Genomic DNA, 26283 nt, shown 5'->3' on the forward strand with positions numbered 1-26283 from the left:
CTATGTTAACTCTCGGTCCCCCTCTCCTCCATACAGGTAATTATTGGTTCCGGCTGGTTGGACATACTCCTCAGTTTTGTCCCATTCTGAGGCCCAGCCTCCTCCTCCCATGCCTCCGCCTCCATTGGGATCAGGTCCCTGGTTCATTGCTCCGTAGCCTCCTCCACCGCTTGTGCGATACAGTTCCTCAGTCTCGTTTGCAAGCTCATCCTCATCCAGGATGCCACACTTCTCATCACTCAGCTGCTCCGGCTCCGCCCACACTTGCTTCTCTCCAGATGCAAAGATGCCTGCAGCACAGAAACAGACGAGACCAATCCGTCAGATGCTGAGTTTTTCCATATTGCATCGCTAACCCAATCTAAAGAAGATTGTACACCTTAATGCTCTGGTTATAAAAGAATAAGTGGAAACGGAAATTAAAGAGAGCAACATACGGACCATAGAATATAACGCCTCCATAATGAACAAGCGAGGCGATAAGAAACACACCCTGCCACTCCTCCCGCGTCTGTCAAAGGAGGGTGAGAGGGAAAAAAGAGGACGAGAGGTTATAAGCACGCAAAAAAAGTGTTTTATGCTCTACTATGACAAAATATTCTAAAGTTCTAAAAGATAATCATACATTAAATCAATACAAAGAGAGGCCTGTATATATATTGTGTTCTATAAATGTGCTTACACTCTGGATACCTTCACCCTTTCAAGCAAACCTGAGGATTAGACACTTCACATAAGATTCGATATGTCTTGTGGCTGCATGCGCTGACTTTTTCTGTCCCTCTTTAGTGACAAAGTTCTGCCTGTGTGACTATTGAACACGTAGGATGTTAACATTGATATTCTCTTTGAGTAAGTGGCACTAGGTAGCTGAAACAGTTTCTAGGACCAAACTCAGGAGGAGGTGCACTGTTTCTATACGCAATATCACATGCATGTTTGGTCAATAATCCCTGGTTAAAAGCGAAGACACTAACTCTGACAAGAAAACAGAAACGTGTTTTAGGGTGTATTTTACAACAAGATGAGTTCTCACCTTATGCTTTGTCATGGCACCAACTATAAGTGGGCAAACCATACCAGACAAGGTGCCCACACCGTTGGAGATACCCATGAGGATACTAGCATAGCGAGGTGCAATGTCCAGGTGGTTGACATTAAAACCTTTTGAGGAAGAATACATACAATATTTGCACATAAATGATCGGAAATGATTATATATTCACAAACCCTAGAAATTCTTTAATATTTTTAGCCAAAAGCTTTAAAAGAACAAGTTGATGCTCTCTGTCAAAAAAGGATATTGATAGGCAATGGTGATGGGTGCAAAAAACTGTGTGCTCAACTCAATTCATCTATTTATTTTTGAAGAATAAAAGAATTATGGTTTCACCTGAAATGGCAAAGCCAGAGAAACCTACAGCCAGGACCAGGAATGTAATGGCTACCGCTTTTGTATGAGAGAAGCCCACCACCAGCAGCAGGGTTGCCTCCATCCCAAACCCTGACCCAGACAAATGAAACAGCACAGAAAAACAAAGAATGAGTTTAATATGTTGATGGAAAATATGCTAATATAATCGCTTTTTAAGTCAACAGAAGGCCATTCTCTTTCACACGCTTGCCCCAGTACTGACAACTTCAAATAAATTGATATGTACACTGGTATGCTTCTCCGTTTCACTTCACTATTGATTTCTTTCTGTAGTTCAAAAATAGCTTCTGCTTTTACAGTGAGTCACCATTTTTCCTTCTGCTTTTACAGTGAGTCACCATTTTTCTCACCACAGCTTACTAAATACTGCAGTTAACCCTGTAATCAGCCAAGGAATTAGGAACTATCCTTGTGACTAAGAATCCTGTCTGCTAAATGACTTTTTATATCAGATTTTGAATATGTACTAATGGGACTCCAGACATGTTAGTACAGACACAGCAAGCCAGCTCAATTTCTTGTATACTACATCTATGCGCTCCCCTTTGTGTAATTCCAATTTTGCTTTCCTTTCATTTTGGCCCTTTCATACCTCCACAGTTCATAAGTTTCCTGACGTTGGTGGTGGTCATGATTTGGTTGGAGCGCAAATAGTCAGCGATCTGGCCACCAATGGGCACGATGATGGTCATGACAAGGTGGGGAAGTGCGGAAACTATGCCCACCTAGACGAGAGAGAGAAGAAATGTTATGTAACAGGTATGAGGCCTCTGGGGATAGCCTTTGGTCATGGGTCAATAAACCTGGACAGCAGAATGTCTATAGCTCTGACTCAGTGTCATGTCATTGTGCATGTGGAGACTTTTGCGCCTGGTGCAGCTCAACACACATAGCCCACCGCCCACATGATCTCTGTTACCTTGCTAATCTCGAACCCAAACACCTCCTCGAAGTACGCAGGCTGGCTGATGAGAAGCAAATAGAAAGTCCAGCTTCTGCAGAAATTAGCCACGATGATGGCGTACACTGGCATGGACGTAAAGAAGGCCCTCCACGGGGTGTTGAATTTCTGTAACACAGAGAAATGAGTAACATATTTCTGTGATTACCTGGTGAAATTCTAAAGACTTGCTTCACAAGCAGCTCTTAACCTGAATGACCAAGCTTTCCTATTTAAGAGGACAGGTGGAGTAAATTGATTAATTTTGCTTGAGTAAGTGCAGACACAAATGAACACCAGGTTAACACTGATATGGAGTTTCTTAAGTCCTGCCCTTAAAAAAAAGTTCTAGCATAGTGATATTGCAAACTCTGAATAACAGTGCAGGACACATCAGTACTGTTAATTAATGCGATGCGCTTCATCATATTATATTTACCGTTACTGTATGTTGGGCCGTCTCGCCAATGCTTTCCTCAATATATTTCCTCTCCTCCTCGGTGATGGTGGGATGGGCTGCTGGGCTTTCATAAGACACCAAGAACCAGAAACAATACCACATGATCCCAAAACTTCCTGGGGGGAGGAGAGAAGACAGGCAGGCAAACAGGCAGGAAAAAGGAGGAGAAGTAATGTAAGTGCCAAAACTTGAAAAAAGGTCAAAAACAACAAGCTGCAAAGGAGACACGTTGACGGGATTAAATGTTGTATTCATGCATGAAGGGTTGTGTTTTGTTTCTGTTTCTCATAGTTATGGTGCGGGCCTGTTCTTGTCCTTTCAGTTTCAGTATGACAGCAGCTTCTGTGTTAATGTATGTTGTGTAAAGTGACGAGTGAGCCTACACAAACTTATTCAAATCTGCATTTTGATGTATTTACTGTTGTCTCACACCAACTGATTACTGTAGGACTCTGTAGTCATGCTTATTTTGGCAACAATCACAGTGCTTTATATTTTTGATGTGTACATGTAGTCTCCCAAGTTACATTCGGGTCTGAAAATGTCTCTCCGTTGTGTATCTCGAGTCTAAAGGTCAAGGGTCTCTCACCGTAGACGTAGAAGACTGACGACCATCCTGAGTACTGGACCAGGATTCCAGCTAATGGCATGGCAATCACAGCACCAGCATATGAACCTAGAAAAAGGAGAAACATCATGTTCAGGGCTGCACCCTACAGTTACGCTCAGTGTCAATTGATCTGTCACTCATTTTGTCACCTGTTTAGTCCATAACGTGTCACTGAATAAATTGTGTCTTCAGATTCCTTGTGTTTGACCAACAGTCCAAACCCAAAGATTTTTACTCTCATAAATGACAAAGAAAAGCAGCAACTGAAGCTGTTTGGCATTTTTGCTTAAAAAATAACTGAAACATTTAATTGATTATCAACATAGTTGCAAATTAAATCAAATTTAACTCAATCATTAAGTGACAAATTGTTTCACCTCCATTTGTTGCTCAATCAAACTGACAATAAATGTATCTTAAAGCAACAAGTATGTCCTGTTTTTTTAATGATAATGGACTCACCACAAAAGGCTGTTGTGGCCAGGCGACTTCTTTCAAGAGGTGGAGCCCATTTTGCCCAGATACCATGACAGGCTGGATATGATACCCCCTGTAGGTTAGGGGGGAAATGACACTATGATAAATGTCTAAATCTAAAATGTCTAGAAAATATCTAGATCCAAATAACTTGCTGCCCATTTCTTGTGTTTAAGAGGAAGCTATAGAAAAACGAGCACCTCCACAAGTCCTTGAAACACCCTGACAATGATAACACAGCCAAAATGAATCCGTGCTGCAGTAGGGATGAGCATATTCAGGCAAGATGTGGCCACTATAGCGAAGCCAAACACTCTGGAAGAAGAAAGAATAGAGAAAGGAGGAGAAATTCAGTTTGTGTAAAAGCAGGTGCAGTTATCCCTCGAACATCCATAAAGAGTGGATTAACTGACCTGTTTGCTGCGAACTTTTGACAGATGAACCCTCCTGGTATTTGGGTTACTATGTATCCCCAGAAGAAGGACCCGTGGATCATTCCCACAGTCTCTGGGTCCCAGTCAAACTGAGCTTTCTGTCAGGACACACAGGGAGGCAATTTAATGGAGATCAATCAGCACATATACATGGATTAGAGGAACAGAGAGTTTCTAATACTGGTCCACATACTTTTGGCTACACGGTTTGCTTCACCCAACACATATCTCATAAATAAATAATCTAGAGACACAATTATCTTTATTTTGCCTTGCTGTGTTTGGTACCACAAACGAAGACCGCTGCTCCCACCTCATCCCCAGCCACTCACCACAATGACCTCCTTGTTGTCTCTAAAGATGGTGTGGCTGTTGACCATGCTGACTATGGCCACGCCCAAGTTACATCGGATCCCAAAGGAGATGCAGAAGCCAATGCCAGAGAGGATGGCGATGATGTAGCGCCTGGGCAGGCCGAAGCATGTGCAGTCCACCACGGGCTCCTCCTTCTCCTGCACCAGCTCCGGCCGGCCCTCCGCCGACAGCTCGATGGTCTCGCCATTTTCCTGCTTCTTCTCGAGAGCTCTGTGAAGTAAAGGAGTAAATGCAAACTGTAATATGTAACCTGTTTTAGTTTAGACTCAAGTTAGTCACGCACAGTAAACACATAATACACATTAAACATAAATCTAGTTAAAATCTTTGTGTTTCTCCTCATGATGGTTTTACGTGATTGTCAGTTGAAACATCCCTTTGCAGTGTTGTAATGAACGACGCTTCACAATTCACATCAAAACACTCCTCAATGCAAAATTAGACATTTGAGAAAACACTCCAAATAGTTGGAGAAGGGTTCATTTCATTTCAAGTCATTCCAAGTAAGCAGCGATCAGAATAATGTTTCAAGTGACAGGAAATAGCTCATTTACTAAAACAGTCCTCACAAAAACAAAATCCTATACTTAATTCCCTTTTAGGTTTCTGTATTGTGGAAGTCTGTCTGTGAGCCACCTGAGGTTTTCCACACTCCCCAACAGATCCTGTTCTGACAACGTTGCTTGATAAAAGTGCATGAATCTAGATGTTCATACAATCCTTCTCACTGTCAATTTGACTGGTATCTCCAGCATTTTAACAAGAAACAGTCAGCACAGTAGGCTGACATCCCGGCACCACTGGAGCTCGCTGACATAACTTTGACTTATCCTGTCTTCTCAAGGTGATGGTTGTTGGGTATTTTTGTACTGCAGACATTCATCTCCTGACAGAGCTGGTCGGCAGGGAGGAATATAGTTTGAGTAAATCAATGTTCAAAGAAACCTCTTCTTCTAAACAAGGTTAACTACTCTTTCCTGCGACTATCTATAATCTGAATTCTTACTCCTGGCTGAGAAACCCTGAGAAACCATGACCTCTGCCAGCCACCAGTCAAACAGGCATCAAATATGCATCTGAACGCAGTGGATCATCTATTAAACATGACGTGTGCGCTGCTGAGTTCTCAGATCAGACTGGAGCACTGCAGGTCCAGAGCACAGCGCCCCTTTTATATTACAGCTCTATTTATTATACATACTTAGGTTTTCATACCTATATGTAGAGGCTAAAAGCAAATATCCCAGTAGCCTTTGTCTGGCAAATGTAATTTACAACCACTGCAGAGAGATACATGAGAGTTGGTCGTACTTAAGCAAAACATATCAGTCAATTCAGCCCTGCAGCTTTTAGCCACGATATAACTCTCAGCAGTGCGGAGCATGAGTCAAGCTTGGATTGGGGGATGGGGTGTATTTTATATACTTCTTTATTTAACAGCTGGTTGTGGAGGACGGACGAAGATAAAATGGGATGGAAATCCTGGGCGAGAAATCAACCACCTTTAAGTGTATTAATCAACTGTTAGCATTTGTCATGGCCGGGATGAAAATATCTACCTGGCAAGGCTGTATGTTACACCACTGCACACCAAGATTTATATGACATAAATATCAAATACAATATTATGATGTTATCTGTGCAATATGTCAGTGTTTTATGGTAAATCAAGCAACCATGGACAGTGCAATGCTGTGCTTGTTTACAGATTTGACATTACAGAAAAAGAGCCCATTTCAACAACAAAATATCAATGAGAAAATTGCTGCAATTTAAAAGCCCACAACAGCAGTTTCTACATATTGTTTCGCATGTGTGTCGACGTATCGGAGCCAGCAATGACTTTTGGTGCACATGCTCGGTGAGCAGTTTTTATTGGATGGAATGGGCCACCGTGTTTTAATGCACAAGTGAAGTAAATGTGGTTGCTGTGATCACAGCGAATCTCCTCCGCATCACAAAACTGTTTCTGATGACAATTTGGTGGAGAATTTGAAGTCCTCATTGCAAGATCAAGAAGTATAACTGTGTCATGTAAATACAACATTTTCATAGCATGCATTGAGCATATCTTAATTGCTGCAATGTAGTTTACAAGAAACTGGCAAACTCCCGAGATTTTGTGGCACCCCAGAACTTGAATACCTAATTTACATAATATTCATTTATCTTAATTATGTAGCTTTTATATCCTGGTATTTTGCTCTCATTAGATGATTAGATTGATGTAGACCACTGGGTCAACACACCCCAAAATCCCTGTTTGTACAAAAACTTGGCGTCATCCGCTGTACTGCGTCAAGAGTAAATGCATATCACTTAGGACTCAGCCTCACTCCTTGCCAACTGATTCAGGTTTATTGTTAGCTGTGTGAGACTGTGTTCCTCTGTGTACACTGATGAACGCTGTCCTGCACCAGAATGTCACGGCTCTGTCACATCACAATTCTGAAAGAAAGCATGCCTAAAGATCTTTATATAACCTTTACTGTAGCTTCATAAGACGCACTTACTGTGGGGACTTAAACATAACATGGATACTAACATATGCAGTGACTTTGTGTTCCTGGCAACAAACCTTTTCATAGCAGTCAACTAAAAACTCTAACAGTAAGCAAACTGGGAAATAACAGTTACACAATTAGAACCCCTGCTTACAGTAACTAATAGAGCATGTATGTTTTATAACAGTCTCCGACACAGATCAAGTATTAATGATTCTCACTCCTGAATTATTAATATCTCTGGCTCTCTTGGACTATTTTTGTCTCCCTCTCTTCATTCTTCCTGTCTCCTCCTCATCTTTAAACCTGCCTTTTACCATCAACTCCCCTGACTCACGCATAGTCTCACACACAATTCGCAACATTCCCTTCTTCTTCAACACCAATTTATATCCAAAAGTCCAGAGGATGGAGTTTTATTTCTCCGCAATGCAACGGCCCAAATGTACATTTCTGTTTTTCACTTCTTTTTTTCCTGCTATACTCCGTTTCTTCTGCGGTGACTTTTCATGACTGACCCTGAGTTAAAGAAAATCCCATGTAATCCTCACAAGCTACCTGACCTTCTCCGAGTTGCACTCGTCACACCGTGAGCAAAGGTCTGGGCGCGTCTGCGAACCAACTGAACTCAATGAGAAAAATGTTCAATATTGAATCTCGATGACATGATAGAAAGCTGTATTCACACGGCCTGTTCTGCTAACTGAGTATCTCTGGTTCTCTCTCCAAGTTAATCTCTTAATTCATACAGTACGCCAAGGACAAATGTCAGGTTAGTTCAGCAGCTTGGTCCACAGCTGAGTCAACAGCTTGGAATCATTTACTGGATAAGAGAGAGTCAAATTACTGGTGCAAATTCTTTGAAAGGTTGAAAAACTCTTCAGTAACAGTCCAGGAACACGAAATACTGGAGACCGTTCAGTTAGATCACAATGAATTGATTGGATGCTGTTCTGTAAATCCACAAACAGGCTCAATAAAGGACGCAAGCATCAAAAATAAATTAGATGCATTCCTCAGATGTCAGTTCTATCTCTGTTATTCTCTGATGCTGTGGATCATTGTAGTTTTAAACAGTTATACTGAGGGCAGATCATTCAGATCACAGATTGAGGAATGAGAAGTCTGAAGCACAGGGAGGAATGGTATCATATTTAATTACAAATATCCATTTCTAGACTGGGCCTGTAAGGATTAGTCAATCAGTCAATTGATGGGCAAAGTCATTTTTTAAAGTAAATTACAAACATTCTCTTGTTTAAGGTTCTCAAAAGTCAAAATTAGCCATTTTTCTTTGTCTTAAAATTACAGTGAATTGAATATTTTTGGGTTTTGGACAGAACACGCTATCTCATGAAATCATTTTGGTATTTAGGAAGCGTTGATGGGCATTTCCGTTTGTTTTCTGATGTGATGTAGACCAAACAATTCATGGATTTTTAAATTATTTGAATTATTGTTAGTTGCAGCCCTAATATATCCCACTGTAGACAGCTGACTGACAGGAGACTGTGAGTGGGTTTTACTTCACTGAAATCCTGCTTGTATTTTGTCACACATATTATCTATAAGTTAATAGAATGGACCACAGTAAAGAACAAGGCACCAAACACACATTAATAGAACTTTGCATGCCGTTGAGCGGATGGAGCTCCAGACCAAAAACTAAGATAAAAGAGTTATTCAGCACAGCCGTCAGCAGGCCTGTCTGTGCGCCTCTGTCTCTCTGCGCCTGGTCAGCGGGTTGCGTGCAGAGAGCAGCACCGGGGAACGAGCCGGTGCGCGTTACGCACGGCAGCAAGGTACCAAGGGAGCACCTGGGAGCACGTGCGCTCCGCGGAAATGAAAGCTTATAGGCCGCTGCGGAGTCTCTGTCGTAGGTCGAGTGGCCTAATCCCGACTGTGAGGTGCCCTGATAGGGGGGAGGGGGGGAGGGAGGGGACACGATGACGAGCTATCGGGCTACTTAGGGGGAGAGAGAGAGGGAGAGAGAGAGGTGGCCAAGGTGTACGGCCTGCAGGGATTTACGTGGCCGACAGCTTGGACGAGGAGAGGCTATTTCTGGAGAGGATTTAAGTGTTTAGACGCTACATCAAATCCCGGAGAAAGAAAGGGGAGTCCATCAAAACCATCTTGTGTTCAGACATCCTGAATCAGACTCCTGACCACCTCACACACTTCTTCCCAGTGGAAGGTGTGTCACGTTGTTTTGTTTTTTTGTTTGTTTGTTTTTTGCAAAGAGGACTGGTTGTTAAGCTATGGAAGTTCTTAGAAACTCATTCTTTGGGTATTTTGTGGATGTAAAATGCCACATAATGACAAAAATAACTGCTAATATCTAACCCAAGACATTTAGGAAAAGTTGCAGCCTTTACTAGAGAGAGGGTTAATGAAAGCCTTCCTAAACTCATTGTCCCCATAATGGCAGGTGTGACAGAATAAGAGGCTGCAGAGAGGCCTGCTGTACAGGCCCACAGGGACTCCAGGGGAGCTTGGAAGAAGAAACAACCTTATCAAACATACGTTGTGAAACACATCGTTTGATTGCTCAGTCATAAAACATCCTGATAAACCTCCACATAAAAGTGTGAGAATGCTTTCTGTAATTTGACAGATGTGACAGCAGTGCAGGATAAACCTGGAAGAAAATGGATCCAGGGATCGATCCGACGCTTCATCTTACACTGACAAAACAGAAAAAATGAAACTTAATTCTGCTTATTTGTTCCTTAGAAGTAAAAGAGGACTCTCACTTTGACTCATTTCAGGTTTCAGAACATTTGGGTGCTCAGAGAAAAGATGTTTGTAACTTCTTTTAGCAGCTATTGCATGACTGCAGTTTCTATAAGTGATAAATTATGAATGGCAGTTTCAGTAGCCTATACGGGGACAGATGTGCCAGGTCACCCAACCCCACACTAATCCAGGCCTCTGGACATCTTGATTTGCAAAGCAGCAGTCTGCTTCTCTTTTAAGACAAAAACTTATATTAAAATCCAGCACACAGGCTGCCCCCTAGTAGCCTAACCTAAGTTTAAAAAGGTGAACTTTCTTTTTAACGCAAGGAGGCAATCAGGCCTCTGTGATTCAACATTTTCTGGTGTCCCAGAGAGATTTTACATACCCGTATATTTTCCCGAGAGTCCTGGCTGCCACGACCTTAAACCTGTCCGGCCGGATATCCATCCTCACGACTCCAGGATCCGACCAATGTGCAGTTTTTGCGCGCTCCCGACTGAGCGCACAGCCTTCTCCTCTACGCCCTCCGCCCCGTGTTTCTCACTCACTCATAAATAAAAACTTGAATTTTCGTGATCACCAGACTCCTTATTGTCTGTGCAGCGGAATCCGCAGTCAGCTGCACTGATTGTCCAGAGATTTAATCTGTCAGCTACCTTTATAGAAAATCAACCGAGCAAACATTGTCAGTCCCACTTTGCCTCGGAGTCCTTAATGTCCAAATTAACTTATTTACACTCCCCAAAGGTTCACTGGTTCGCTGGAGGCAACTTTCGACAGGATTCGTGGCCAAACGGTGTCTCTGGCCGTGGTCCTGAAACCAGATTACCGCCGCCTGCGCGCTAATCTCTCCAAGTGTGTGTAGTGAGTGGAAGGTAGCATGTCACTTCCTTCCCCGCAGCTTCCTCGGCGTTTTAAGCACCGACTGTTCAAGCAGCGGCTATTCTTGGACCGCAGCAGCCTTGAATGGAGAGTTGGAGTAAACACTGTCCAATCGAAGTATATTAACAGAGTTCCCAGGTATTTGTAGGACGGGAGGGGGCAGGCTGCTCACAGGACGCTGTCATGATCCTGGGATGGACTGCCGAGACTCTGTTAAAAGGGGGGATTAAAAGATCTGCATTGAAATGGAAGTCTAAACGTTAAAAAAAAAACAAAAGAAAAACCTGATTTATATCACAATAACTTCTAGGTTTTGTGGCTCTACTTCGCCGTGCGCTCGTCTCAGCTGTGCGCCCTGTGCGTCACACCAACAAGGGCAGACCTGCCATAAGGCATTATTAATGCAGCTCCTTTCTTACGGTTGTGGGAAGTGTTTTATGCCTTAAATTTACAAATAGCTTTGGGAGATGTGACTTAGGAAGCAAATTAAAAAATAATAGCAAATGACGAGCTGCTTTCTGTGGTTACTTTTGCAGAATTTAGGGGGCAAGCACATGATAGAACTTATATGACTGTACATCAGTGATGTCCCATTTCTCAAGAAGATGTAAAAGTGTGTGACTTTGCCCATCTCCCACTGATGTACAGTACCATCTAGCTGAGTGCAGACTGGCTCTATGCAGTATGTTAATTCACTTTTTTCATCCTTTCATGGACTTCATGGAAAGTGGTTTACACATGTTTTATACTCTAACAGCTGAGGTGCTCTAGTGTGGTTCTGAGTCTTATACAAAGTCCAATAAAAGAGACTTTTTAAGGCTTTTTTCACCGAGACATTTGACATGCTACAGGAGGAAAAACATGTTGGCTGAATTTCATTTAGCTGCTTCAGTTTCAGGGCTCTGTTGAAGGTTTACGGACACTTAAATAGTAAGAAGTCATCTTTAATGTTATTAGTGCTCGACGAGGAGTCCGATGTCTGCTGTGAAAACATGGACTGTTGATTTGATGAAAATGCCTTCACATGAGTATGTGTGACCTCACAGTCACCAAACCAGCGGGCAGGAGGGGAAAGCCAGAAACACAAAGCTTTTACATTAGTTTGTTTTGTTAAACCAGTGTGTGAACTACATGGCCATCCATCTGCAGAGGGACAAACACGGATCTAAGACATTTTTTGATAACACCTGCTCACTAAACTTTTCAAAACAATTACTTTCAACCTAAAAACAAACTAATCAGTTTCGTTCTCGGATTTTGTACATATGTGCCTTGACGTCCATAGATCATGATTTTCCTTTTGCTCAAATAATCAGTTAAACTTGTGGGCTTTAAACTTTAATAGAAAAAGTGTCCAATCTATGGGACTGTACATATTGACCATAAAAACTAGTAATGAGCGAGAGAACAATTCTTTCATCACTGGCTTGTTTATTTTTCTGGTACCATACTGGATGACTACTGACAGGGTGGATGGCATTAGATAAGGAGCAGGAAAGAAGCTATGCAAACACACAGCACACTGACTACAGTTCATAGATGTGGTCGTGATGCACAGGTAAATGTTGGTGATGGTTATGGGCAGAGAAAGGGCGACAGACCAGGAGGTTCATGGTTAATTATGCAGACAGACAATAGTTAAATCAAAGCACTCTCCTTTATAATCCATCCTTCTTTTCATCTACATTTTCCTACTGTTTGAAAACCACGACTGGGCTGTCTGATGTGTACAGATAAGGATAAACAACGTACACTTTCAAGTAACAACTACCTACTTTACTGTCATCCACAAGTCTCACACTGCTAACTGAGCATTCGGTATCAGATGCAGCTCTTCTCCAGATCCTTCGCCGATATGGTTCTCAGAGAGTGAGAGGAGAGGAAGAGGGGAGGGAAGGGCATGGCTGAGGGAGGGGGGGACAGTCTAGGTGGCACAGAGATGATGGAAGGCGTGTCCGAGAGCGAGCCATAACCAGCTCTCTGCACATCTACTGCACTAGAGTAGACGGAGGCGTGGAAAAACACGGGGGGAGGCTCCATGGGGTCTGTGCTTGTATCTGCAGACAGAGATATGAGATAACATAACTTAAAAGTTGGACATTATATACTGTAAATTAGATATCAGCTGACAGGATAAGGCATGTGTCACCTTTAAATTGTACTTAGTGGCTGGAAAAAACATTCCGAACAGTCATGTGTCTGTATCTATATTTAACATCTACACACTTGCTGTTTCATTTCTACTTTTAAACCACCAACATCCCTTTTTATAGCACGTTCTTGTTTGATAACCCAGCCCGCATTTGACGCTTTTCAACAAATGATGCCAAGGAGATGAGGCGCCAAAAAGATGAGACGCCGATGAGTCTAGTTATCTCTTAGAGGAAGTTCTGTCTCAGTCTGCTGATGAGGAGACGATTTCTATTTAGTCTTTAGCCTCATTTTGTCACTCAGGGAGAGACGCGCTTATTGTCGTCACTTTTGTTTCAGTTGACAGTTTCCTCTATTGTGGTGTCACTTTGTAGCGTAGGTGGATAAGATACATGTGCAAAAGTCATGCCCAAGGAGGTTTCTGACAGTGCCTGCGAGCAGCACAGTTTGGTGCAGTTCCCCCAAGTGAAAGTCTGATCCAGGCTCTAACTCAGTAACAATCTGAACTAAGAAACCCATGAGTCTACCTGAATCATCGCTCAGCTGGGTGTGCAGGTATTGCTGTTTGGTGTAGAACCTGTTGTAGATACAGTACACAGCAGCCATGAGAGCGAAGGTTCCCATGGCTGCGGCGATGAACAGACCCATTTTGGCATTATCTTTGTCCACATGGGCATCTGTGGAGGCACAAACACACGACAAACACCATCAGTCTTCACACAAAATGCTCAAAATGAGTGAATTATGTTATTTAGGCTTATGCTGCCTAATGCTCTAGTGAACATCTCTCTCAGTCCTACTGGACATTTCTCTGAACTACACTTACATGTTCGCTTTGCATTTAAATGACTGGTTTCCTCTTTTCTGAGCAGGTCCCGTAAGTGTGGTGCAGCAGGGGGCGCTGCCGGGGCCTGATGGGTGTTGATCTCCTGCTCAGACTGCAGGGTGCTCTGGGAGCTGCTCAGTGGAAACGCCAGCAGCAGGCAGAGAGCTGCCAGGCCCGCCATGTGGGTCACAGCTCCTCCAATCAATCAAGACACTTGCAAAAATACAATCAATGAAAACATAACGATTATTTTTATGTTTCTTGCAAAGGTTTACTTATTTTGAATGTTTCGTGTATAAATGCTTTCTCCTGGTGGGTTAGGGAGTTTCTACGCTCACCATAAGTAGCTATGTAACTCAATAATAGTCAAAACAACATTGCAGTTGTTCTCCATCTTCTACAGCTTGTTGTTTACATTTGTATGCAGTAAACCCCCAACCTGGTCCTCCTCTGAAACTACTCATTAAACTCTCTATCCTACACACACACACACACACACACACCTACTGTTACTGTTAAAGATTCAAGATGTTTATTTGTCATGTGCACAGTAAAAACACGATGGTGACACTGAGCACTGAAATTCTTACTTTGTTCGGGAGTTTCTCAGCTGTACTCACCTGAGGTCGAAGCGAGGATGTCGTCTTTCTCTCTGCCAGGCGTCGGTCCTGTCCTCTCTGCCTCTCTGCTGACTGAAGTGAGACTGCATCCAAGACAACTGGACTCCCTTGACACCCATTGTTTCCACAGGGACACCTGTGAGTACTCATGCACAAAATGGCTTGCACACTAAGACAGACGAAAGGAGTCTTACAAAGGAAAGAATAACTAAATGTGACGGATCATTCTTCTGTGTGCTGGAGGCTTTACTTTAGCAACTTCTCAGTTTAGTTTAGTAAAAGCAAAAAAATGTTGACCTAGAATTTGTAGTTTGAAGCAGAAATTTGATTTTAAAAATGGGCAGAGGACAGCGGTTGTTTGCTCATAGCCGTGTTTTTATGGAGATATTTTAAGACAGTAAAAGTTGTGATCTAACTAGTATAAAAATGACAAACCAAATAAGAGCTTAGATGTTCTTGCAGAGGTTCAGCAGAGAAAGGCTCTGACATGAGTGCAGCAGAGCTCCCTACTGAAACATAAATGTACTGCTTAAACCTCATGTTGAACATTAGAGTCCCTTTGCTATTTAGTCCAAATTATTGTGAAAAGAAAATTATAGGATGAGTTATTTTTTTAGTTAGATAATAAAAATAAGAGAATACCTGAGGGATTTTTGGATGAAGATGTAAAATGTCATTTTATTGTGGTATTCAGTTATTCGCCGTCCACTAATGATGGATCAGACTGAAGTTTTCTTAAAAATCATATGATGTGTGTAGTGAAGTACGCTTTTTCTTTTGGAGCCATAACCAATGAATTATGTATTCACTCTTCTTTTCATTCCTAACGTTAATGAACAATGTGGAGATCTGGAGTTAGAGATCTCTATTGTTCAGTCATTTTAACAGTCTGGTATTTGGTTCTTGAGCTTTTCAGTGAGGGCGGTGTGTGTGCGCCATTCCCATAGTCTGCACAGCCGGCAAGGACGCTCACACTGCTGGCCGACTGATAACTATGTGTAGGTGTGTTCACTGTGTCAAACAGTCAAAACAGTGTTGTGAAAGCTAAAGCTACAAAGAACAGCTGCCTTAACGCAGGTCCTGGTAGTGTTGAACATCATGTTTCAGGCCGCTCGCACTCACAGATATGAGCTGCTTTTACAGACACAAGCTGGAATTCATCCAGTCAGTCAGAGCTTACAAACATTTCTCAATCGTGCAGATTTAGTTTCAACCTGCGTGATCACAGGTCAGTAAGAAAAGAAAAGCATTGCCTCTACATGGTGTCCTCGTATACAGCTGGACAGATATTTACCTTGGCAGAAGTCTTGATATGTTTCGACTTTCCCAGGGAGATAATGGTGCAGATGGGCGCTGTTTTAGTGGAGAACACGACTGCTGAAATGCTCTTTGCTATTAGAAAACTGTACGAACTGTGCTTCTCAAAGCAAAGAAAGAAAGCCAACTCACTGTCTAAGGGTAGTTGTCCATGCGGAGTTTAACAGAATATGAATGACATCCAATCAGTAAGGAAAGGGGCGAAATCTGGCACATGTGGATCAAATCCATGCCTCTAGTCCCCCATCGGTCATTTAAATGTTCAACTTAATGTTTCTTATAAATCCTTAATTTCTGTTTTGGAGCAACTTACTTGTACCTTCTGGGGCAACTTTCACACACTCAGAGCACTGAACTGAAGCTACAGTCGGCAGCCAGGTACACTGAACATACCATGAAATCTGAGTCTGAGCAATGATTAACAGATTGTTCAACATACTGCACTGCTGAAAGAAAATTTAATAAAATAGCAAAAATATATTACATTGCAATGGTATTATATTACATTTTCTAAAAAAATCCATTTTATACAAACTTACAGACTACATACACTATTTAAAAGTCAATCTGCCAAATAAAAATCATACATATGTTGAAAAGCTTGAAACATTTTGTTCACTCAGCCTCATTAGACATGAAGGCACTTAGTTTTGGTTCATAAACATTCAGTGGCATTCAAGGTCAATTCATTTGGTTTATAACCCGGTGAAAATGTAGAAAAAACTACACCTTTAATGTCAGAAAAAAAATGGCTGTGAAAAAGAGGACAATGATGACCAAGGAATTAAATCTGAAAAGATATGTCACAACACCTTAATTACATCATATACTACACCTAAATCTTGTTGTATGTCTGTTTACACATGCAACAAGTTTCCTCCTAAATCCAAGCTTAAAAAAAAAAACCCTCAAAAAAATAAAAATTTGCGTCATGCAAATTTAAAATAATGATAAATGTTACGAAAATCCCACAAAGTTTCAGTTTTGTGTTCCTGGTGGGTTATTATTAATACTACATACACATATTTACATTACTGACAGGAGTTTACCTTTATAGTTGTACCTTGCCAACAGTCCTTTTGCCCTAGTGCTCCACAACACTGTTGTGCTGATGACTCCCTCCCCCAGAGACTGTTAACATACATGTGTACCTTGAATTCATCTGAAAACATACCAACAGTAAAACCACAACAGGTTGTCAGGTGTAAACATAGTGAAATGGCTTCAGTGTAGTCAATAGTATTAATACTATTAATAACCTAGAGCTGTCTCTAGAGTACAGTCTCACAATGCCATCGTTTTACGGTCTTAATTCCGGCTCAGTTTTTTTTGTTGTAACTCAACTAGAATCAAGACTCACAACCTAAAGCCCAGCTTAAGATGATTTTCTTATTTAGTGTGCTGTTAAAAAAAAAAAAAAAAAAAGGTAAAAAAGTACACACAGGAGACTTTGATCAGTGATCAATTGTAATTCTGTCCTCAGTGTTTTTATAAAAAGTGAAAAAGAGACTTTAAAAATGTTTTGGGATATTTTACAAAAGATGGAAAAATGATCCATTAATACAAAACCAAAAAATGTGAATATGACGCCATGCCTATGGCTTATACTGAAAACATCCTTTTGGTGCCCGTTTGGACAACAACTCAACGGTTGTTGGCAAATTTACCTCGTAGTTACCAGACACCAATGAGTTATTTATTCCAAATGTTAATATTTTCAATATTATATAATTGGACTTCATTCAGGTAAAAAAAGTGGAAACTGTTTTTAAATATTAAAATAAGCAACCTTTTGTCCCACATTGTGATTGCTCTAGTTGCAGTAAAAGCAGTGAGATAACTGAACGGATACTTTGATTGCATACTGCAAGTCATTCCTCACTGTGTAACATCACATCCAGTGTTTAGGAAAAGGAAGCTGCAGTCCCGCTCTGCTGGTCCAGCTCTGACATGTCGGTCATAGGGGTGTCACACTTGTCGTCAGTGTTAACAATGCTGTACTGACCGATCTCTGTATCTCTGAGTGTTTGCTTCGTTCTGTCCTGCAGAACAGCGTGGATAAAGCCCAGTGGGACAGGCATCATGGCAAATATGATGAGTAGGGCCAAAACAGCCAGAGCCCAGCCAGGGTACTCCAGGTACTCCTCAGAGGCCTGAAAACAAAAGGAATTAAATTAATCACTGGAGAATTTAAAACAACCAGAGCTTTTATCTGCTCTGCTTTGCGTATTCAATGTGAACTGTGTAATGGAAAAATAGTTAGTTGTTGATGACCTTTGAAAGCAGACACTTATGCATGTCTGCCCTGCAACAGACTTCTAAGAAAGAGGTCATGACTGGGACAGGAAAGTATGCTGAATAGAAGTGTGAAGTCGAATGGCTAGAAGACACCTAACGGTTATCTCTCTTCATGTCTATATATACACATATGTGCTATGCTTTACTGAGTTTTTTTATGATTATGCTTATACTCACAGTTTCTTGGAATTGGGGGTAGACTTAGCCCCCCCCCATGTTAGATGAGAAAGAAACTGTTGGCACCAATGGTACGCCCTACTGCTCTAAGAATCTGTCTGTTACCTCTTTGTGTCAGTCGACTCCTTCACTCCCTTGTAGTGTGGATGACTTGACTCTCTTGCAAGATAATTTGATAATAAAGAATTCAGTTTGCTTCACATTGCACCGAGCTTGGTCTTATTCCATATAAGCGATTTTCCACAGCAACTGACAGAAAGTCACCATCACATGGGCGTGGAGAGCAGAAGACAGATTGCAGACAGAAACAAGTGCCGTTTGTCTTACTCAAAATGTAACATATCATGTGGCTGCACTTCCTAAGGCTGCTTTAGATGGCTGAGAAAATTGTGCCTATGTCATGAGTCACCCCTCCCCCAACTGTTAACACAAAAAGTGTGGATTTCTTTACTTTAATATATTTCTTGATACCTTTTCTTGGTTCCATGCCATGTAAGTGGGGCGTGTGATGATCATGCGAATGGTGGTGGCTCCCAGCAGCCCCAGCATAGCGAGTAGACAGATGTATTTCCACAGGTACTTGTAAATCACATGGGGACGCCATCCGAGCATTGCCTCAATGTCGTCAAGGAACCTTCAGAAACAGAGTGTTAAATATTCTTTGTCAAATGGTGAGAAGACAGAACTAAATGGATGACTTTACATTTACAAAGAAGTTACCTACTGTATGAAAATAGACCTCACCTATCAGCTCCATATAGCCAAGACACACTGAAGGTCTCAAAAACCACCACGATGATGAGGGGCAGGGTGGCAGAGTAATCATCGAACATCGCCACAAAGTAGTTCCCACATCGCTGGGTGAAGAGCAGGCCAATTATAAAACCAATGATGCAGCTGAAGACTGTAACAGCATAAAAACAGTCACCATGTTAGGATAAAACACAGCTTCTTTAAAGTGAGCACACACAATCAAGCACAGTGGAGACAAAATGATAAGTGACTTATGCTGAGTAACTTTAATAAGTATGTTTTACTAGTTTTGTTCCCTGTCTGCTAGAGATTCTCAGTAAAATCAGCTGATGGGACTGTTGGATTGATGGAGTGGTTGGATTAACATCCAGTTTAGTCTCAGCTCAATGACACTGATCTGCTGGCTGTAACTTTCTGGGCAAAACGTCAGCATGAGATACCCCAGCAGGGTACTGAGGACTTTATTGTCCAATAGCACTTGATGGGCAATATTATATCCATAGTGGCAGTTAGATTGGACAGTGTTTGGGCTATTGTAGAAAACATTGTCCAGTCATATCAGTAAATGAGGCTTGCATGGAGATAAAAACAGGTGGACGGGTGTTTACTTGTGAGTTTGGTCTTGTTGTTGGCCAGAGTTTTGAAGCGGTCAGTGAGTGGTGCGAGGATGCCCTCCATAGTGCCAAACATGGTGCTGAGTCCTAAGTTGAGCAGCATGAGGAAGAAGAGCGCCGACCAGAAGGGGCTGCCAGGCAGGAGTGACATGGCCTCAGTGAAGGCAATAAACGCCAGGCCCGTTCCCTCCACACCCTGCACACACACACATGAATGCTCGCTTCATACAAAGCTTTAAATACAAAGAAAATGACACTGAAGCAAACTGACAATAGTTCAAAAGCTCTAAAAAAATCTTTACCTTCTGCATCTCTTTTTCCAGGTCACACTCTGTTAAATTTCCAGGGACCATTTTTCCAAACTGTGTAAACCAGTTCCTGTAGTCCTGTAGAGCCACAGAGCCGGGATCAGAATAGTCGAAGCCTGGCATCATGCTTTTGTCCACCAAACCACTGCGAAACTGCTCAGATAACACCTTGACATTACTAATATGAGGAAAAGACAAAAGAAAATGTAATTGTAGACATACAGTTTATGCAACAGGTCAAGCTCTGTAAAATGTCAGGAATACTAAAGGTTTTGCGTGATGTATTAGAGAATTACATTGTCGTACAATCTTAGTCCGACAAAAAAGTTAAAAACAATGTTAGATACTGGCCATGACAAACATGTACAGCGGTGTACTACTGTGAGCAGCAAATGAATATTTATATACCAGACTTGCATTTTAAATCATGATATAGTGTGGGTGATGCATAACTCGATGTTTATCCTCTAATTAAACATACCTGACTACACACTCTGTGACCTTTTCTTTGGCACGGAAGCCGAGCACAGCAAACACCACGAGAGTGGCCAGCACAGATGTGAGGAAGTTAATAGCGGAGACGGTGAAGGCATCGCGGTGGCAGTTGTTGTTCTTGGGATTGTAGGAGGAGTAGGCAATTATGGAGCCAAAACCAAGGCCTAAAGCGAAGAAGACCTGGGTGGCTGCCTGCCGCCACACCTGCACATCTGCCCAGATTTCCAGCTACAAATGCACAGAGGAAACAACAGGTGCATCAGGGAAATATTCATATCTGCCTCCCTTCTTTACACAGAACCAGACCGTCTTTCTGTAGATACCTTGGGGTAAAACATGTAGGCGATTCCATCTAAGGCCCCGTCCAGCAGGAGTCCTCGGACGAGGAAGCAGAACAGCACGACGTAGGGGAAGATGGAGGAGAAATACATTACCTGGAAGGTGAAAAGAATGGTGACATTTAGAGGCACATCCACACAGCTACCAGTGGAAGTTATTTGGTTTTGTGCCATCTGTTTTACAGATTATTTACAGGAGCAACACAGCTACTAATACAAATTTACATTTTCCTTGTTAGTAAGCTGTGCTCCAACAGACTGTTCTCCCTAAATTGCTTAGATACATTCCATGTGCTTATGTAAATTGTCTTTAATTTATTTCCCTGCTGAATCCAACTAATTTTACTGCTATAACAACCCATTGTCCCCACAGAGATAACTGACGTTTCATCTGATCTCAAGTGTAAAGCCTGCTGTGTCTTACACACCGAACATATGGCCCTTGTAATCGAGATGCCAGGTGCTTAAGTCAGTAATTGTGTGAAACACCTGATGTCAGCCTGCATGGGATAAAACTTAATAAAAGATAGAAAATCGTTTCCGAACCTGATACAGTATGTTTGACCCAGACAAAACGGCATTCGTATTACCTGCCATGTCTTGTGGTGGTTCATATTAGCTCAACAAAAGCAGGAATTTAACACCAACAGAACTTCAGGAAGAGGTTTGAAAACTTTTGCAGCTTGTTATGATATATAGCTCTACGGAGACTAAATTGGCTGACATGCAGACAACACTTCCCAAAACTTAACCACATACTGTGGATTTTGCCATTTGAAGCGGGTAAACATCCAAGCACGACATTCCAGAGACTCCATCACACACGGAGGTCTGAGCCCAACACATGACTGGGATTTGACCAGACTGAGAATTCCCAAACAGTGTAGCACAGGATGCAACTTTGTAATCAAGTCAGTGTTTTTCAGTAGGACTCTTTTTTATTTAATGCTCAGTCTTACACTGTAATGGTAATAAAATTTAACTTCCTGCCATAGTAATTTCATAATTAATACAGTGTTTAGTGACAAAAAGTTAAACATATTCTAGATTTTACCACATTAATCTTTCCCCAGTACAGTTTCAAACACATACACAATTTTGTTCTGCAAATATAAACCATCCAACTCCTTCATGCATATCATAATGCAGATAAAACAGATTTAAACCAATTGATCATTTTAAAACCATGTTGTTTGAAGAAGCAACTCATCTGTTAACTTACTGGAGAATGCTTCAGCTCCATAGCTGCAGTGTTTAAAGCACCAGATTATCACAACTCTATCTGAGAGCTGATAAAGGTCAGCAAAAAAATACCATATTTTTTTCAAATAGCACAGCTTCTTTTGTAGCAAAATCCAAAACAGACAACACAGTCAGTTACCTTGACAGAGGTCTTGATGCCCTTGAACATTCCTAGGCACACTATGGTCCAGGCCGCCAGCAGACAGCAGACAATGTAAGGGTTGAAAGAGCCCGTCTCATTAATGGAGTCTGTGATATCCAAAGCTTTGCGGTACCAGAAATATGAAGTGGGGGAGCTCATTTCACATTCTTTTACTGGCGGAAAGAGAGAAAAATAACTTGTTAGTTTGACACGCAACACACAGCTCATACGTTTACAATTTAATAAACAGACACTGTCTTGTCAGTTGTGAACCTTAATGCTGCGTGTTCACCTGTTACGTTCCCCTCTTCTGGACACTGCTCCCAGGGTAAAGGGTACTGGAACGAGTTCCCAAGATAGAACAGACTCCATGCAAGGATCACGTTGTAGTAGAGCGCCACAAAGAAACACACCTGAGGGCATTAAAGAACACGTCTATCAGGTTCATAAGACATTTTGATTATGTTTTTAACCGACAGACTTGACAGAGTTCCTTGTTTGTAATTAGAACAATTGGTGCACTCCACCCCACCACAGCTCTCTGTCAAAACACTTTATTAAATGGAAAAATGCATCATTGCCACACATACAGAACTCCTTTTTGTGTGGCAAAGGAGTTCTGGCAAATAAAAAATTATTGACTGAAGCAGAAATGTATGACACAGAGAGACACATGGAATCAACACCATGTACCGGGTGAGTCAATGATATAACGATCAGTCTCTTACCACACAGCTGGAGTAGCCGATCCCTGAGAGCCTGGGGGATATGTACTTCCACACTCCGATGCTGCCCTGTCGGATGGCCTGACCAGCTGCCAGCTCCAGGAAGAATAAAGGGATGCCCACAATGAGCATCAGCAGCACGTACAGGAAGAGAAAAGCTCCTGAGGAGAAGAGGCGTCCAGCACTCAGTTAGCTAAAACCAGATGTTGGAATGTCCGACTTCAGAGCCACAGCTTTAGTTTGTTTACTGATTGTTTGAATCTATAAAGAACATGTTAAATAGTGCACTGCTGAGACATGGAGGCTGACATTTGGTTAGTAATGCGTTTAGATGTATGGTTAACTGTCTCTTTCATCACACACTCGTCTTGGGATGATGACACCGACTACCCACTCTGAGTAAATACTGAATATCCTGACCCAAGCTCATCACAGCCATCTAACACGGATGACAAGAATAGATACACACCTCCTCCATTTTGATGGCACAAATATGGAAACCTCCAGACGTTGCCGAGCCCGACGCTGAATCCCACCTGAGCCAAAAAATACTCTATTTTACTGTTCCATCCTGCTCGAGCTACAGGCTCAGGAGAGGCCTCCTGGTTCTCCTCACCAGCGCAGCCGTTGAGCTCTGGCTCCGCTGTTCCTGACTTCTCATTGTCAGTCGGCAAAGGCTGCTTCTCCATCTAATACAGAAGGGGGACGAAAATAAAGAGCAAAGAAACTGGTCAAAACGTGACGTGGTAAAGAGCCATTGCACTGTTGAGGTAAGACTGTGGCCATCCTGTTGGTTTTTCATGGATAAATGAGGAGTTTTCTGCAGCTAAACAGTTATTTTTGGGATGCTGCAGCACCATTCAGTGCCTTTACTTGTGATGTACCACAAATAATACTCAATAACAAATAATTGGCCACTGAGTGTGTGCACTCACACACACCTGCTAAACCTCCCTCATGTTTCATTTGAATCCTGACACATATAAAGGTGCCTTTGAGAACTCTGAAAAGCACTGTATAGGTTTGATGTATTGTTATTATTAATAGTAGTAGAATCACCCAAAACTGTTGACTGAACTGTCTAATTCAACAGCCCTGTCATGATCCCACCTTCATGAATGTCTTCATGTTCTTTTTCTTGAAACAGAAGTGTTAACCAAACTAAAGGGTCAGTTTGGAGGCTGTAGCTGTGGTGCTGTTGGATTGACAGAAGGTGTTTTAATCTGTTGTCTACCATGTTCATGCCAGTGATGCTAGGTCTTAGCTTAGTGTTAGCTTAGTGTGAGTGACAGACAGACTGACAGCAGCTCCCACCAGGTGGATAACTACACTAACAGTATTCGCCTTGTCACACAGAGGTGTAAAGTAATCCCTGATTAGACCAGATGGTTCAATAAAACATCTTCACATTTCCCTGCCAAGCGCTCATATCGTCCTCTCACTGATAAGAAGTAAAGTCAGCGATGCCCCGCGGAGCTACAGCCGCTTCACGAGCCTCCGAACCCCCGCCTTTGTCTTTGACCGGGCCCCGCGCGGATACACAGAAAACAGACACCTGGTAAACCAAACTCACCTGCTAAGGAGGAGGAGAAGAAACTCTGGAGGAGCCAGCGAAGGAGACACAGGAGATAATCTTTAACTCCTCGGTCCGTTCAAAAGAGACGAGCACGTGCGGCCGTGGTTCGGACCGACACAAACGAAGCCAGACACCGCGCGAGCCACGTTACTCCTCTGTCTCAAAATAAACGCAATAATTTAATAAAGCTAATTTTGATAAAGCTGCTAATTAACTCTAAATAAAGATGGTTATAGTAATTCAGCGTCCAGCACGCGTTCTCGCGGTCTTATTGGTTTATCTGTGGGTTTGTTTCTTCCGCGTGATGCAACACAATGAACCACACCTGGTGAGTTCAGGGCCGGTGGGAAATCTGTGCACCCTCATTAGCACATCCGCTGTATTTATTATATTATCTGTTTATCTGTAATCTGCTTTTCTAACTGATTGTACTGAAAATTAAAAAATATATTTTCTACCAGAGCCTGCGCCTTGAAATAGCTTGTTTTGCTTTGCTAACAACCCAAAGCGTAAAATGACATTTTACCACATTTGATAATTCAGCAATTCAGCAATTTAATGACGAATAGTTTCTCATCGTTACAGTGTAACTGCAGCCCACATTTGCATTGTGCTGAAGCTCAATCAGGTTACATTTTGAATCCGCCTCTGAAATGAATGGACTAAAGGTATAAAGTTTAACATAGAAATAGTCAAAGTACAAATATCCTAAGACTGAACTGAACTGCACTAAATGTAATGAAAGGATTGAGTCCCCATGGCTCTCGTGTGCATCAGGAGCCGTGAACGCAGCATAAACCAGAGCATGATCCTATTAGTATTAAGACTTCAGTTTCCGACACGTGTGACTGTATGATGCCAGGTTAAATACGTCCAACCCCTCTTTAATTACGTCGGCCCCTGTCTGTAAATGACAGGACATCATTTTAAACAGGTTGACAAAGTTTATGAGACAAAGTTGGATCATTTCATCTCCGTTTCCTGCAAAGTCAAACATATCACGTGGCTAGTATTCAGTTTCTCCACCACACCAGAAGCAGGTTTTTTTGGTTTTTTTTACCATCAGATATTCATTTTAGTTTATGAAAAGTACAGAGGAGAGGCTGATGCAATAATCTGCTCCTGTCATCAAGCATGACTTTCTGTGAGACTGGAATAAGAACAGCATTAATGTTCAGATCCTGCAAAAGTTCAAGCTATTTTTTGTTTAAATTCAGTTATCAGCCCCACGAGACTACAGTGATCTGGCAGTGACATTTTGGACGGACGCGCGCGCACACACACACACACACACACACACACACACACACACACACACACACACGCTGTGTGCCACGTATGCCTGTTTTGGAGGCAAATACAACAAAGTTTACCACCACTTACAACTACTGAACAACAGTGTAGTCTATGCGCTTGGAAATACCGGCGTGTATTTATTAATAACTGATAAATACCTTGTGCTATCAAATAGCAAAGATCCTTGGAAAAAGTATCCCAGTGTCCTCAAGTCAAAGTCAAGTGGTAACCTCGCTGTCTGCCACTCCACCTGACTCCGCCTATCTCCTCTATTGGCGGATGAAAAGGTGTTGGCTGTTGTGAAATGTGACACCCCAATTTCTTTCTTCTTCAACTCCATGTATTTATGGATGGCCCTACCCTGCTCCCCAGACCTTATCTGTCTTCACCATAAAGATGTTTAGTTTTATTTCCAGTGTGCTATGAAGGTGCAGCTATCTAACTTTCTGAAAAAGCTGCTCTATTTTAAGTCAGTAAGTCTTATTGAATGCTGTTCATAACCTTCTCCATGCTGCTGGTACAATATCCCAGTGAGTAAGTAGTCAATCT

General features: G+C 42.0%; 2 protein-coding genes across 3 annotated transcripts; both read right to left on the bottom strand.

Moving 5' to 3' along the window:
- LOC139219828 (vesicular glutamate transporter 1-like) lies at window positions 1-10421 on the bottom strand. The gene is made up of 13 exons (XM_070851815.1): window positions 10360-10421; window positions 4689-4941; window positions 4336-4454; window positions 4123-4237; window positions 3908-3995; window positions 3425-3511; window positions 2815-2951; window positions 2355-2504; window positions 2028-2160; window positions 1394-1504; window positions 1037-1164; window positions 442-511; window positions 1-290 (listed from the first exon to the last, which is right to left on the bottom strand). Exons 1-13 carry the CDS (start codon window positions 10419-10421, stop codon window positions 1-3), a joined length of 1743 nt encoding a protein of 580 aa, XP_070707916.1.
- Window positions 10422-17223: 6802 nt separating this feature from the next.
- LOC139219505 (sodium-dependent neutral amino acid transporter B(0)AT2-like) lies at window positions 17224-25936 on the bottom strand. Of its 2 annotated transcripts, none has more exons than XM_070851387.1 (12): window positions 25893-25936; window positions 23332-23551; window positions 22866-23023; window positions 22430-22550; window positions 22135-22310; window positions 20739-20849; window positions 20402-20643; window positions 19915-20098; window positions 19607-19808; window positions 18990-19149; window positions 18717-18879; window positions 17224-17923 (listed from the first exon to the last, which is right to left on the bottom strand). In XM_070851387.1, the coding sequence occupies exons 2-12, from the start codon at window positions 23549-23551 to the stop codon at window positions 17675-17677; spliced, it is 1986 nt and encodes a 661-aa protein (XP_070707488.1). In that variant the 5' UTR covers window positions 25893-25936; the 3' UTR covers window positions 17224-17674. The 2 variants fall into 2 exon arrangements, with proteins under 2 accessions (XP_070707488.1, XP_070707487.1); XM_070851386.1 differs by lacking the exon at window positions 25893-25936 and adding an exon at window positions 24436-24712.
- Between the last annotated feature and the right edge of the window lie 347 nt (window positions 25937-26283).

Source organism: Pempheris klunzingeri, chromosome 20 (assembly GCF_042242105.1).
Source record: "Pempheris klunzingeri isolate RE-2024b chromosome 20, fPemKlu1.hap1, whole genome shotgun sequence".
NCBI lineage: Eukaryota > Metazoa > Chordata > Actinopteri > Acropomatiformes > Pempheridae > Pempheris > Pempheris klunzingeri.